The sequence below is a fragment of the Panthera tigris genome, chromosome B1 (genome assembly GCF_018350195.1).
Source record: "Panthera tigris isolate Pti1 chromosome B1, P.tigris_Pti1_mat1.1, whole genome shotgun sequence".
NCBI lineage: Eukaryota > Metazoa > Chordata > Mammalia > Carnivora > Felidae > Panthera > Panthera tigris.
In genome coordinates this window covers 159519798-159534157 of record NC_056663.1, presented here as the reverse complement: position 1 = coordinate 159534157, position 14360 = coordinate 159519798, and the positions used below count along the sequence as shown (strand labels likewise).

At 35.7% G+C, this 14360-nt stretch overlaps 1 protein-coding gene across 6 annotated transcripts in view; it reads left to right on the top strand.

Moving 5' to 3' along the window:
* The window catches only part of CEP135 (centrosomal protein 135), a 237798-nt gene that overhangs the window by 12556 nt on the left and 210882 nt on the right, over positions 1-14360 (top strand). For all 6 annotated transcript variants that reach the window (XR_006217005.1, XR_006217004.1, XR_006217006.1 and 3 more), the window contains 5 exons: positions 3037-3165; positions 4801-5016; positions 8389-8454; positions 10522-10660; positions 13745-13968. Coding sequence is in view for 2 of the 6 variants with exons in the window: in XM_042984492.1 (XP_042840426.1) it covers positions 3037-3165; positions 4801-5016; positions 8389-8454; positions 10522-10660; positions 13745-13968 (774 nt within the window). In the remaining 4 variants the exon portion in view is untranslated. The remainder of the gene's footprint in view (positions 1-3036; positions 3166-4800; positions 5017-8388; positions 8455-10521; positions 10661-13744; positions 13969-14360) is intronic.

The window sequence follows — 14360 nt, the reverse complement described above, 5'->3', positions numbered from 1 at the left end:
ATTGAAAATATCAGATATGCAGAAGTTGAATGTTGTTATTTTTTAATTTATAATCACACTTCATCACATTTTTTTCCAAGTACTTTATGAACATAAGCTGACCAGTCTTTACCATCTTTGTGAGGTGGCTGAGGTGTTTGGAGAAAATAGCCCAACCATTCTGATTGAAACCATCAATTTATTGTGGTTATCAATCTTAGTTGAATCCACTCAGCTGCCTGTCTTCTTTTTTTTTTTTTCTTTTTGCTTGAGTTTGTTCTATTTTTCTCAGTCTATGTTCCAAATGTTGCTGTTCTCCTCAAGCTCTTTCACCAACCTATAATAAATACCCTTGTTGTCAAGATACCACCTTGTCTCAACTTCCTATCTTTTAAATTTAAATTTAAATTTAAAACATTTAAATTTAACAGTGTTGGGGCACCTGGGTGGCTCAGTTGATTTAGTGTCCAACTCTTGATTTCAGCTCAGGTCATGACGTCACAGTTTCTGGGTTTGAACCCCGCATTAGGCTCTGTGCTGATAGCGTGGAACCTGCTTAGAATTCTCTATTTCTGCCCCTCCCTGCTCACATTTTCTCTCCCTCCCACCAAAAAATAAATAAACAAACACTTTTAAAAAATAAAATCATCAGTGTTTACACTCAGGCTCTCCAGACTTAATGAGTAGTGTGGTGTTCTTCCTGTTCTACCTGTGTGTGTGGCTCTATTCTTTCCCTTCTTATTTTATTTAATCGATTTTTCTTTTTTTTTTCTTTTTTTAACAAACTCATATATGGCCACTTTATAACTAGTAATGCTTTAAATCTTCCTAACAGTCCTAGAGGGAGGTGCTATCACGGTCATTGCTAACATCCCTTAAAAAGATCTCTTTTAGAGGTGCCTGAGTGGCTCAGTTGGTTAAGTGTCCAACTCTTGATTTTGACTAAGGTCATGATCTCCTGGTTTGTGAGTTTGAGCTCCACATTGGGCTCTGCACTAGCAGTGCAGAGCCTGCTTGGGATTCAGTTTGTCCCTCTCTCTCTCTGCCCCTGCCCACTCATGCTCTTTCTGTCCTTCAAAATAAATAACTTAAACATTAATAATAATAAAAATTTTTGAAAAAAGATCTCCTTTATTTAACTCTTGCTAAAGCCCCTCTTGTTAATGCCCCTCTTGCTAATGCTCTCTCCTCCCTCATGTAAACTTCTCTAAAGAGTATCTTACTCTTCTGTCTCCACTTCTTCACCTCTGGCTCTCCTGTTGCCTTCTGGCTTCTGCTTCCCATTACATAAATGGGTTTAGTAATGACATCAGTGATGTTAATTGCTGGATCCAAAAGAGTACTTTTAGTCTCCATTTCCTTGACCCCTTTATAAGTATTTGGCATTATTGATAATTTCTCTTTGAAACCATCCCATGACTCATTTTCTTTCAGTTTCCCCTTTTTTTTAAATCTCTTATAATTTCTTCTTTGCTTTTTCCCTCTGCCCTTTCCCTGAAATATTACTGTTTTTCAGGATTCTGTCTTTGACTCCTTTCCCTGTATATTTTCTCAGAAGGTCTCATTTACTCTCTTAAAATATTTTCTGTATGTTGATGACTTCCCAGTCTTTCTGGCTCAAATCTCTGCAGAGGTCCAGACCCGTATGTTCAATTTTATACTGGGCATTTCCACTTGGATGAAAGCTGTTTGTACCATATGCCTGGCACTGAACTTGTTATCTTCTGCCTCAACTCTTGTTTTTTTCCCCCTATATTCTCTATGTTCGTTGGTGGCATCACCATCTGCCCAAGCCAACATTCTGTAGTCTTTCTAGATCTCCTTCTCTTCCCTTCACATACCACTCACCAAATTCTGTCACTTCTATGTACTTTGTAAACTTACTTCTTCTGCTCATCTCACTGTTCTATTTTACACCTTATTCATCTCTCATTCATTCCTCCAATAGGTCTCCCTACCTCTGATTTTATTCTTACTCATCTTTTAGTGCAGAGCAATCTTTCTCCTTAGCAAAGTATTTAGTACTTAATCATAATTAGTTCCTGACTGATTCTTCAGACCCGACCATAAGTTCCCTTGTATATTCAGTCTTACCGAGCCATTTCTGCTCCTTCAATCATACCATGTGGCTTTATGTTTCTGTGTCACTGCCTGGAACATTCCTCCTTTCTTCTTTCTCTTCATAGCATAATTTATAACCTTTTTGGGCATATGTATTTGATAAAGCCTTCACTAATTTCCATAGGCATATGGATATATCATGGAGAGTAAATCGGTTTATTCCCTTAACCACTTTGGTGTCATATATCTATTTATTCTACCACTGAACAACATACTACAGCAATTATTGATTTACTTGCTAGTTTTCTTGGTAAAGCTGTGTTCCTGAAAGTTAGAAATCATGTTTTATTCATCTTCATATACCTAGAATTGTGCTCAATATTGTTGAATTGAGTGCTTGGTTTTAGCTTTCAGTGTTTTTGAAAAAACACTGCAAATGTGTACATCCATTTTTCCAAATTCGTGCATGTAAGTGTGATTTCATGGTTGATAGTGATCTCTGTGATTTTGTGTGTGTTGCTTTCTAAATAATAATTAAATTCACCCCAACTTCCTATCCTTTTTAATATTGAGTTTCAGTAGTAATTCTGTTCTACATTTATTCATTTATTCTACATTTATTCCACTAGGCACTGAAGTCACTCAGACTCCATTCTAGTACTCAATCATTTCTTTTTATATCAACATTGCCTAATCTTGGAGGAGGGGGGGAAAAAAACCAAAAAATTAAAATTAATTAGGAAAAATCTATTCAATAGAAATACTTACGAAAACTTTGTTGACATTCTTATTTTGACATTTTTCTCTGTTTATTTTTGCTCTGTGTATATGCATTTTATAATCCCATATTGGTGTGGATACATGTATGAGTGTTAATCTCTTATATACATTGTGAAGCATAAGAGAAATGGAAGTATATCCAAGTAAGTGTCCAGTGTTAATTATTTCAGTTTAAAGCAAATTTTTTAAAATTATAGCATGACTTTATGTCTTCAGATTGAGCTAAGAGAACGAGAGATAGAACGACTATCAGTTGCATTGGACAGTGGCCGTTCCCCTGATGTCCTCTCTCTGGAGACTAGAAACAAAACCAATGAAAAGCTTATTGCTCATTTAAATGTTCAGGTAATGACATTTATAATTATTTCACCGAGTATATACTATCATTAAGTGTTTGTAACAGTTCATTGATTTGTAAAAGTAACAGAATTGTTTACCAGTTATACAGTGGGAAAATTTGATAGAGCCAAACTATCCAGAAATAGGATGCAACTATTGAAAAATCATGTTTTAAAAAGATATTTAACGAGGCAGAAAGATATATGCACCATAATGTTAAATATTTAAAAGGAGAATAGGAGTACCTGAGTGGCTCAGTTGGTTAAGCATCTGACTCTTGATTTCAGCTCAGGTCATGATCTCATGGTTCGTAAGTTTGAACCTGCTTGGGATTCTTTCTCTCTCCCTCTCTCTCTGCCCTTCCCCAGCTAGCACACTCTCTCGTTCTCTCAAAATAAATAAACATTAAAAAAAATCAGAGGAGGAGAATAAACCGTAGACACAATGGGATCTTCAGTTTGCTTTTTAAAAATGTGCATATGAACTTAGAGAAAACACTGGAAGAGAATACACTAAAATATACAAACAGCTTATCTTTGTGTGATGAGATATTCTTTTTTATTTTCTTTGTCTTTGAAGTTTTTGTATTTCTTTTATAATATCAAAAAGATTTGTAGAAAGAAATGCAAAAAATTAAACATGTAATTGATTCCCTTGCCATGTGTCTGACCTAGGAGTAAAACAACAGGAGAGTTCCATAAAGCATGTTACATCACCTTTAGAAATTTAGACATGTCATTGCTGACTGGACCAGAACCAGAATAGTAAGTCATGAATATCAATAGTAGCCCTAGAGCAGTGCTGTCCAATACAAATATGATATGAGCCACATATGTAATTTAAAATTTTCTGGGAGCGCCTGGGTGGCTCAGTTGGTTTAAGCATCCAGCTTCAGCTCAGGTCATGATCTCATGGTCCATGGGTTCGAATCCTATGTCAGGCCCTGTGCTGACAGCTCAGAGCCTGGAGCCTGCTTTGGATTCTGGGTCTCCCTCTCTCTCTGCCCCTCCTCTGCTTGTATTCTGTCTGTGTCTCTCTCAAAAATAAACATTAAAAAAAATTTTTTTTTAATTTTCTAGTAACCAGATTAAAATAAAATAAAAAAGAAACAGATAAAATTAATTTTAATAATGTATTTACCTCAGAATATCCAAAATATAATTGCAGTGTGTAATTGTTGTAAAATGTTGATGTTGACATATTTTCCTTGTTTTCTTTTTTGTACCAAGTCTTTGAAATCTTGCGTATGTTTTACATTTATAGCACACCTCAGTTTGGACTAGCTCTACAGTATGCACATGTGGGTGCTGGTGGCTACTATATTGGACAGCACAGTCCAGAGTGATATTATCATTGTAGTGATATTCTTGTCATAATTGTAGAACTCTCTGTTGGGAAAAAGTTCACACAAATTTTTTACTTTTCCTTCCATGCTTAAAAGTTGAATGCCAATGGCTATATATTTTTGTTAAACCACACATTGTCAGTTTTGTGAATCAACAGTGTAAGATTGCAAATGTAAAATACCTCTGGTTTAATTTTCAGTATTTTAAAAAATAGAGTATTTTGAAGTATTTTGGAAGTTGAGTATTTAGGATAATTTTCCAATTCATATACCTGTTAATTACAAATTCAATTTAGGTTGACTTTCTTCAGCAAGCTAATAAAGACCTGGAGAAGCATATACAGGAGCTTATGGAAACCAAGGAAACCGTAACTACTGAAGTTGTTAATTTAAGTAACAAAAATGAAAAACTCTGCCAAGAATTAACCGAAATAGACCAGTTAGCACAGCAGTTGGAAAGACATAAAGAAGAAGTGCTTGAGACTGCTGATAAAGAACTTGGGGAAGCAAAGGTATGTCTAGGTTGTGGGAGCATTTCTTAATTCTTCTAGAACATTGTGAGCTTAAGCCCTTTGATATCTGATTGGGTCTTTTGGTTTGGTTGTTTTGTAATTCAGGTTTTTCTGCTGTCTAAATTTGGGTGTGTTTCTGAAACACGCTTTTTCTCAGGCTAGCTCTCCAGACTTTGTCCTTTTTTCCTTCAAGATTTTCATCTCTGTTCTTTTATCTCTGTGTTGTGAGTGAGCTTTGGAAGTTTGTCCTCTATGTCATTTTGTGCTCATGAACCCTTTAAAAGTATTTTTTGAACAGTGTATATCCTTGCACATTTTAAGTTGGTAGTTAACATTTTTCATCTTTAAGTTTAAATAAATACGAAAGGGGGCAGCTGGCTGGTGCAGTGGAAGAGCATGCAGCTCTTGATCTCAGGGTTGTGAGTTCAAGCCCCACATTGGGTGTAGAGATTACTTAAAAATAAAATCTTTAAAAATAGTAATTAATAAACAGATTAAATAGATACAAAGGATGTAATTTCCAACCTACCGATCTCTTAAAACTGTTACATTGTTCTTTTAAATATAGCTAGTAGAATCTAAATGACCCTTTCTTCTTGAAATCTCCAGTTTTATCCTCTTTTAACATATTTATGCTTGAATATCTTTTCGTGATCACCCTATCAAACATCTCTGTAATAAAAAAATACATGAATTGAAATATTTTAATTTATTGGCATTTTTTATTTTTAAAAGTGTCCTTTGACTACAAGGTTCAAAGTGTTAACATTTTCCTCCGAATAGTGCTATCATTATAATTATCAGTAATCAATGGATCAGAGTGACAAATACAAACAAATGTTGATAAATACATACTAAATCAAAAAGTAAAATTTTATTGGAAATACATGTCTTAATAAGATATGTCTTATTAATACATATCTTAATAAATATGTATCTTTTATAAATTTCAGATTATCTTTTTGCCTGATGCTTCAAAAGTTTTTCATATTTTGAGACAGTGTGATATTAGATGCATCCTTTTGCTTTAAAAAGTGGGAGAGAGGGTGTCTGGGTGGTTCAGTCACTTAAGTGTCCAACTGTTTGGTTTTGGCTCAGGTCATGATCTCACAGTTTGTGAGTTCGAGCCCTGCATTGGGCTCTGTGCTGGCAATGCGGAGCCTGCTTAAGGTTCTCTCTCTCGCTCTCTCGCTCTCTGCCCTTCCCACTTGTGCATATGCATGTAAGTTCTCTATCTCTCAAAATAAATAAATAAAATTTTAAAAAATAGTGGGAGAAAAACAGTTGAGAGGAAAAGTGGGAGAGGAGAACTCATGAGATACCTAGACCACATGCAGGTTGTCAGGTAGATAATTCTTGAAAAGGATTGTATATCCAGATATGGATACACTAAAACTACATGTATACAGTAGTTTTACATAATACTTGGGAAGTCTTCATGTTACCTCAGGAATGGGTATATAACCTAGTTTGAGGACCAGTACTCTACATCACTGAGTCAATTTTATGCAGTGTCATATCCAGTAATTAGTAGATTAAAAGGAACATACTTCAACATAATGAAGGCCATATATGAAAAGCCCACAGTTCATGTCATACCCTGTGGTGAAGATTGGAAGCTTTTCCTCTAGGATCAGGAACAATGCAAGGATGCCTATTCTCACCAGTTCTGTTCAATGTAGTACTAGCCAAAGCAGTTAGGTAAGAGAAAGAAAAGGCATCCAAATTGGAAAGAAAGAAATAAAATTATGTTTCTGTGTGACATGATCTTATATGTAGAAAATCCTAAAGATTTCACAAAAACTTGAACTAATAAATTCAACAAAGTTGCAGGATACAAAATGCACAAAAATCAGGTGTGTTTTGATATGCCAATAATTAAAATCCAAAAGGAAATTAATAAAATAATCTCATTTGCAATATCATCAGAAAGAATAAAATACTTAGGAATAAACTTACCTGAGAAGGTAAAAAACATTGCTGAAAAGAATCAAAGAAGACAGAAATAAATGGAAAGACATCCTATGTTCATGGATTGGAGGACTTAGTACCCAAAGCAATCTACAGATTCAGTACAATCCCTATCCAAATCCCAATGCCAAATCCCAATGGCATTTTTTTTTTATGGAAACAGAAAAAGATTATAAAATTATAAAATCTCAAGGGACCCAGAATTTCCAAAAGAGTCTTGAAAATGAAGAATATAGGGGCTCCTGTCTGGCCCAGTTGGAAGAGCCTGTGACTCTTGATCTCCAGATCATGAGTTTGAGCCCCACATTGGGTGTAGAAATTACTAAAAAAAAAAAATAAACTTAGAAAATGAAGAATATAGTGCAGTTTTAATTTTGTTTTTGTGATTCATGTTTCATTGCAACAGTCCTGTATCTCATTCCTCTCTTTCTACCTCCTTTTGCATCTTCTATGCTCATGCACACAACATACTGAATATAGCTTCTCAGGTCCCATTGGCATTGGTCAAGAATGATAGCTTGGCTCACAAAAGATTCCTTTTGGGTCAAAATATTTTAACATTGGCATTCAGTGCTCTCGCTCTCATTGGTAGTTGCAGGTGGAAAGATAGGAAAATTAGGAAATGGTGGTGCCATAACATAACCCAAAACTTACGGTTCAAGGAAGACCCTACAAGCATGTAGGCAAAATATTTTTTAAGTGGTCGTCTTGTTTTAGATGTTACAAATAGCTCCCTGTAAGCATTCAGGATACCAAGAAATTAAAGAGAAGCCTGAATGTTGTCTCCTCTTCACTGAAATTGAGGCTTAAAACGGCTAGAGCCTCGGGGCGCCTGGGTGGCTCAGTCAGTTAAACGTCCGACTTTGTCTCAGGTCATGATCTCAGTTTGGTTCATGGGTTCGAGTCCTGCATCGGGCTCTGTGCTGACAGCTCAGAGTCTGGAGCCTACTTCGGATTCTCTGTCTCCCTCTCTCTCTGCCCCTCCCCTGCTCACCCTCTCTCTGTCTCTCACAAATAAATAAACGTTAAAAAAAATGGAAAAAAAAGTAAAACAGCTAAAGCCTCTGGGCACATGGAGTGGTTCAGTCGGTTAAGCCTCTGACTCTTGATTTTGGCTCAAGTGATGATCTCATGATTAGTGAGATAAAAGCCCTGTGTCAGACGCTGTGCTGTGCTGACAGCATGGAGTCAGCTTGGAATTCTCTCTCTCTCTCTCTCTCTCTCTCTCTCTCTCTCTCTCTCTCTCAATAAATAAACTTTAAAACAAAACAACAACAAACAGCTAAATCTCCCTGGTGAGAAGGATGACTACTTGAAAAATGACGGTCTTATTTGCAGTGTGACTTAGTGATAAGTATTCTTGACTTTCACGTCTGTACTTAGTAAGTTTTTTATTCCTAGAAAGAGATTAAAAGAAAGCTTTCTGAAATGCGGGATCTTGAAGAAACAATGGCAAAACTTCAACTGGTAAGTAGTTATGTTGAATTGCCAGAACTTTTGGTAATAAAATTTGTGTGCTTTATATTGCATATATTTTTTAATTGAGATGTAATTTACACATTATATTCACTCTAGTAACAACATTTTCATCACTCCAAAAAGAAATGTCATACCCATTAGCAGTCACTCCCATTTTCCTCCGTTCAGCCTCTGGTAACTACGAATCTACCTCTATTTCTATAGATTTGCCTATTCTGGACAGTTTATATAAATGGAATCATACAATATATGGCCATTTGTGTTTGGCTTCCTTCAGTTAGCACAGTGTTTTCAAGGTTCATGCTTGTAGCAAGTATTTCCTTTTTATGGCTGAGTCATATTCTTTTGAATGGATATATTTAATTTTGTTTATATTTTTGTAATTCTTTAATTTCATATATAGTAGATTGCAAGTTAAATTCAAATTTGGAAAACCTGTTAGGAATACTCTTTTAACTACTTCAGGACTTGTCAGTTTAGTAATATTAAGACTAGAAATTGGTAATTACTTTAAACATTGTTGACTTTTATTAAAGTACTCAGTCTTGGGGTGCCTGGCTGGCTCAGTCAGTGGAACATGCGACTCTTGATTGTGGGGCTATGAGTTTGAGCCCTGGTTTGGGTGCAGAGATCACCAAAAAATAAAATTTTAAACAAAAACACTCAGTCTTTTTTTAAAAATCTTTGTTTAGTATTATAAACCATTTTCCTAGATATTATTTGTTCTGATAGTCTTCAAATGAGAAAAGTAGTAATCATCCCAGCATAAACCCAGAAATAGCATAAAGTTCTGTAGTCCAGAACTGACAGAATGTCTTGCTTACAGGTGGAAAGTCCTGGGTGGTCACCCAAAAGATGATTGGGGATTTTTTTAAATAGCCATTAAATGGGATGAGTTTCTGCTAAGATTAGAAACTGAGACTAATCCAAGTTTTTTCATTCTATATATGTATATATACACACATATACATATGTATACACACACACACACACACACACACACACGTATATATACATACAGACACATATTTCTCATATATACAGTGTAGCAGCAATGTTCTGGTGGCATAAAGCAAATTAGAAAATGAAACTCCCCTCCCACCCCACCCCCATGGAGCCATTGTGATATGCTGGCACATCGTAGGTGCTTGAATACTTGTTGATTTTTATGTGCTCACTGTGAATCGCAGTGGCTTCCTTTTTATTCAGCTACAGGTATTTAAGTCAATACTGAATAATTGAATTAACTAAACCTGCTAGATATTGTCTACTCTTGAATCTCAAAGATACTGTGAAATTCTCCCATGAAGTCAATAAACAGAAAGTGGATGTTTTGGTGATTTTTTACTAACAGTGTCATGCAGAGATTTTTGCTTTTGTTCACTACTGTTGTATATACACTATAAACAGTCAAATGTGATTCATAATGCTTGTCTGAGAATTCTGACCAAGTTTCAGTAGTATTGGCTGACAGTAAGATGCTGTAGTTATTTTCTGACCTTTTTTATTTTTTCCATTAGTGCTATATTATATATTTTTAAGGTAAATACTAATGAAATTAATAGCTAACATTTATTAAGCATTTTCCATGTGCTAGACACTGTGCAGAGTGCTTCATAGCCTTAGTTCCACCCTCACAAGTGAATCTTTGGTGTCCAAGTACTGATCTTATCCCCACTGTGCAGATGAGGCAAAGAGAATGACCAACATAATTACTGAGACATATGATAGAGCACTGTGTCTTTGTTCAGCCTTCCTTTAAAAATAAAGTTTTAAAAGTTTTTATTCATTTTAAAAAGGACAGTATGCTGAGCAAATGAAAACAAAATTTAATAACTTTCAGAAAGGAGCACTATTGATATTTGGGTTTTATGATCCTTTTAGCTACAATTGACAATTAACTCTAGTTGAAACCGTATACTTGACTAACTGAAAATGTGTGTCTGTGTGTATGTCAATTACTCTTAATTTAAGGTACTACTAAATATTTATTTTAAGTGCTATGATATTTTATAAGGATGTTAGAAATCTTAATTATAGTATTAAATTTTGCAGGAATTAAACTTATGCCATAAAGAAAAGGAGAGACTGAGTGATGAACTCCTTATAAAATCAGACCTGGAAACTGTTGTTCATCAGCTTGAACAAGAAAAGCAAAGACTTAACAAAAAAATGGAAAGTTTTGCAGTTACAGGTAAAATATAAAATGTTAATAACTTAAAAAGTGATTGTGATTTCCTCCTGAGGCATTATTTTTTCTTAGTAGATTATCTTTCTTTCATTCATTCAATGAATATTTGTGGAGTGCTTGTTATATACCAGAAACCATACTAAGTGCTGTAAATACAGTGAAAAATCTCTGTCCCTCAACAACCTTACAGGATTCTTTTATATTTTTGACTAGTTGGCACAAGGAACCCTGCTTGAATATTTTCCAGTAGAAGTATGTCCTTTGAGGCAGATTATAGAATTAATTAAGACTAAGAGGAAAACTTCTGAAATAGAGAAAAATTGAAGGGCAGAATCTTTATAAGGAAATATACTTGTATCACTTGAAAGAACACATTCATTCTCTTTCTCTCTCTCTCTCTCTCTCTCTCTCTCTCTCTCTCTCTCTCTCAGTAGGGTAACAGCACTAAATGAGTTGGTTTAGGAAACACCTAAGAATTCATCCACTCACCCATTCATTCAAAATGTTTATGAGCTTGTTGTATGCCAGGCTGTTTCAGGTACTGGGTATATGATCGTAGTGAACAAAATATACAAGGTTCCTGCTCTTGTGGAGCCTTTGTTAGTAGCACATAAATGAAAAAGCCAGTTTGAGATGATAAGGGGTAATAAAATAGGGGGAGATATGCTAGAAATTGACTGGCCCAAGGTCTCAGAGACAAGACACCAGCCAGATAAAAATTTGGGGCAGAGTTTCCCAGGCAGAAGGAATGGCAAGAGCAGAAGCCCGGTGCCCTCAAACTCCATGTGTCTTGGAAAGTAAGAGAAAGCCAGTGTGCTATATTAAGAAGAGGCTATATCCTAGGCTCTTTAGCATCCAAGTGGATAATCTATTTGACCCCTTCTCTCCTTACTGTCTGTAAGCCTTGAGCACATTACTTAACCTCTCTATGCCTTAGTTTCCCTGTCTATGGTGTTAATGATGGCACCTACCCAAAAGATTGTTGTGAGGGTTAAATGGGTTAATACATTAAAGTGCTTAGATCTATATACAGAAGTTTGCAGTTTACTTCCTTTCATAGCTAGCCATGACCTGTCATTTCAGTGTGATCTTTCGAATACATGAAACCCCCTATTTCTCTGTTGTGAATGCACCCCCCTGCCAAAAATCCATGCACAAGTCAACCACAATATTTACCCTCTACACATTTACACATGAACAGTTAACCACTGCATGTGTATGCACCAGACGCATCAATAGCACTGTAAATTAGATGGTCCTGAATCTCAGCTGCGCACTCAATGATGTATGGAAATCTTACTCTGTATTTCTTACCACTTGATTTCCTACTCTCTGCAGAGAACATTTCAAATGTTTTCCATTCTCAATAAGGCTGTGACTCTCATTCCACTTCCCATTTTGAGTAGGCAATCTTCAGGTTCCCTAAGAGAATGGAAGCCATCAGGGAAGCCTTCTGTCAGTTTTCTGTCCCCAGATCTTAAACTGTCTGTCATTATCTTCCCTCATGTTACTGTGGAAGTATGTCCCTCTTAGGAAAGGCCACTGCCTCCATCTGTTCTCTGGATCTCTAATTTTAAAACTTTGCATATTAATAGTCTCCTTTCCATAATTTTAGTCTGTTCTGTTTTTGTCCATTGGCATTTAAACATGCTCACCCTGATATGTCTCCTGAGGCAAGGGAAGCAAAAGAAAAAATAAACTATTGGGATTACATCAAAATAAAAAGCTTCTGCATAGCAGAGGAAACAGTCAACAAAACTAAAAGGCAACCTGTGGAATAGAAGATATTTGCAAATGACATATCTGATAGAGTTAGTATTCAAAATATATTAAGAATTGACAAAACTCAACACCCAAAAAACAAATAATCCAGTTAAAAAGTGGGTAGAAGACAGGAATAGACATTTTTCCAAAGAAGACATACAGATGGCAGACAGACACATGAAAAGATGCTCATCAGGAGTGCCTGGGTGGCTCAGTCGGTTAAGTGTCTGACTTTGGCTCAGGACATGATCTCATGGTTCATGGGTTTGAGCTCCACATCAGGCTCTGCACTGACATTGTGGAGCCTGCTTGGGATTCTCTCTCTCTTATCTCTGTCCCTCCCCCATGTGCATGCACTCTTCTCTCTGTCTCTTTCTCTCAAACTTTTAAAAAAAGAAAAACATGCTCATCATCACTTACCATCAAGAAAATGCAAATCAAAACTACAATGAGATATCATCTCACACCTGTCAGAATAGCTAAAATCAACAACACAAGAAACAGCGGGGGCTGGCGAGGATGTGGAGAAAGGGTAATCTTGCACTGTTGGTGGGAATGCAAACTGGTATAGCCACTGGAAAATAGTATGGAGTTTCCTCAACAGTTAAAAATAGAACTACCTTATAATCCAGCAATCACACTACTAAGTATTTACCCAGAGAATACAAAAATACTCAAAGGGATACATGCACCCCAATGTTTATAGCAGCATTACTATAATAACCAAATTATGGACAGAACCCAAATGTCCATCGACTGGTGAATGGATGAAGACGAGGTGGTATATCTATACAATGGAATATTAGCCATAAAAAAGAATGAAATCTTGCTGTTTACAACAGTGTGGGTGGAGCTAGAGAGTATTATGCTAAGTGAAATAAGTCAGAAAAACAAATACCATATGATTTCATTCATATGTGGAATTTAAGAAATAAAACAAATGAGCAAAGGGAAAAAGAGAGGCAAACCAAGAAACAGACTCTTGGGGCGCCTGAGTGGCTCAGTCAGAAGAGCATGCAACTCTTGATCTTGAGGTTGTGAGTTCATTTGCCATGTTGGGTGTAGAGATTACTTAAAAGTAAAATCTTCAAAAAAAGAAAAAAGAAACAAACTGATGGTTACCAGAGAGGAGGTGGGTTGGAGAATGGGTGAAATAGGTGATGACGATTAAGGAGTGCACTTGTCATGATGAGCACCAGGTGATATACAAAGATTAATGATTTTTAGTAGCTTGTATTCTAAAACTTATTCAAATAATTTATTTGGCTAATTGTACAATTTATATCCAACACTGTTTTAATATTTAACTACTTGAACTTACAGAAAGAGAACTTACTCTGGAAGTTGAAAGGATGAGGCTAGAACACGGAATAAAACGTCGAGACAAGTCACCCTCTCGTTTAGATACGTTTCTGAAAGGTATAGAAGAAGAACGAGATTTTTATAAGAAAGAGCTGGAAAGACTCCAACATATAATACAGCGAAGATCTTGTTCTACAAATTATTCTACACGTGAAAAAATTCCAATATTTAAAACACTAGAAAAGGTAATACCTCTTTTTAAAGATGATTAATAGGCAAGACTGAATTTTTATGAGCCAGCTTTTCTGGTGTTATTATTGTATTAAATATAACTTTATTCACACTTGCTTTTTAAAAGTTTTTCTTAATTTTGATTCTTATTTTCTTACATGACCTGTATCCTGTAGGGACACTGCATTTATTAGGAAAACTACTTAAGAACAAAGTATAATGTACTGAGTTTTGGAAATTAAGGAAAGATTGAATAGTTCATTAAGGGTGTAGGGTAAGTGCATGGACATCTGGGCTTCCAGAAACTGGAACCAGTAATTCATGCTACTGGACATTTCCTTTCTTTCTATCCTTTACTCTTGTTATCAGCTGCATTTTCTTTCTCAAAGCAAAGTGGCTTTGTCCA